This window comes from Buceros rhinoceros, unplaced genomic scaffold (genome assembly GCF_000710305.1).
Source record: "Buceros rhinoceros silvestris isolate BGI_N320 unplaced genomic scaffold, ASM71030v1 scaffold25876, whole genome shotgun sequence".
Classification (NCBI taxonomy): Eukaryota; Metazoa; Chordata; class Aves; order Bucerotiformes; family Bucerotidae; genus Buceros; species Buceros rhinoceros.
This window is the reverse complement of record NW_010418478.1, coordinates 1,559-2,012: the sequence shown is the minus strand read 5'-3', so window position 1 is coordinate 2,012 and position 454 is coordinate 1,559. Positions and strand designations below refer to the sequence as shown.

Sequence of the window (454 nt, the reverse complement as noted above, 5' to 3'; positions counted from 1 at the left end):
GATCCTCGCGGGTGAGGGAGCCTCCGCCGCCGGCTGGGGCCTCTGGTGGCAGCGGGGAGCTCTCTGGGAAGAGTGGGGAGGACCTGCAGGGTCCTCTCTGCTCACAGGGGAGGCAGGGGGACCCCCAGGCTCCCCTCGCTCACCGCTCTCCTCTTGGGTTTCCAGGCGGGGCTGATAAAAACGTCATTGTCTTTGACAAGAGCTCGGAGCAGATCCTGGCCACGCTCAAGGGCCACTCCAAGAAGGTCACCAGTGTCGTCTTCCACCCGTCTCAGGTGTGCTCGGGCTCTTCTGGGGTCGCCCCCTCGTGCTGCCCGGTGCCGCTGGGCTGGTTCTCGCCTGCTGGGAGCTCTCTTGGGTGAAGGTTTTGTTGACGGCCGTTGTCCCCTCTCCCCCCGCCCGCAGGACTTGGTGTTCTCGGCTTTCCCCAATGCCACCATCCCCCTCTGGTTGG

At 65.6% G+C, this 454-nt stretch overlaps 1 protein-coding gene across 1 annotated transcript in view; it reads left to right on the top strand.

The window, feature by feature from the left end:
• Positions 1 to 454, top strand: part of PRPF19 (pre-mRNA processing factor 19) — a gene marked incomplete at both ends in the record, with an annotated part of 2,524 nt that overhangs the window by 516 nt on the left and 1,554 nt on the right. The window contains 2 exons of the mRNA XM_010138570.1: positions 166 to 275; positions 406 to 449. Of these exons, the coding sequence (XP_010136872.1) occupies positions 166 to 275; positions 406 to 449 (154 nt within the window). The remainder of the gene's footprint in view (positions 1 to 165; positions 276 to 405; positions 450 to 454) is intronic.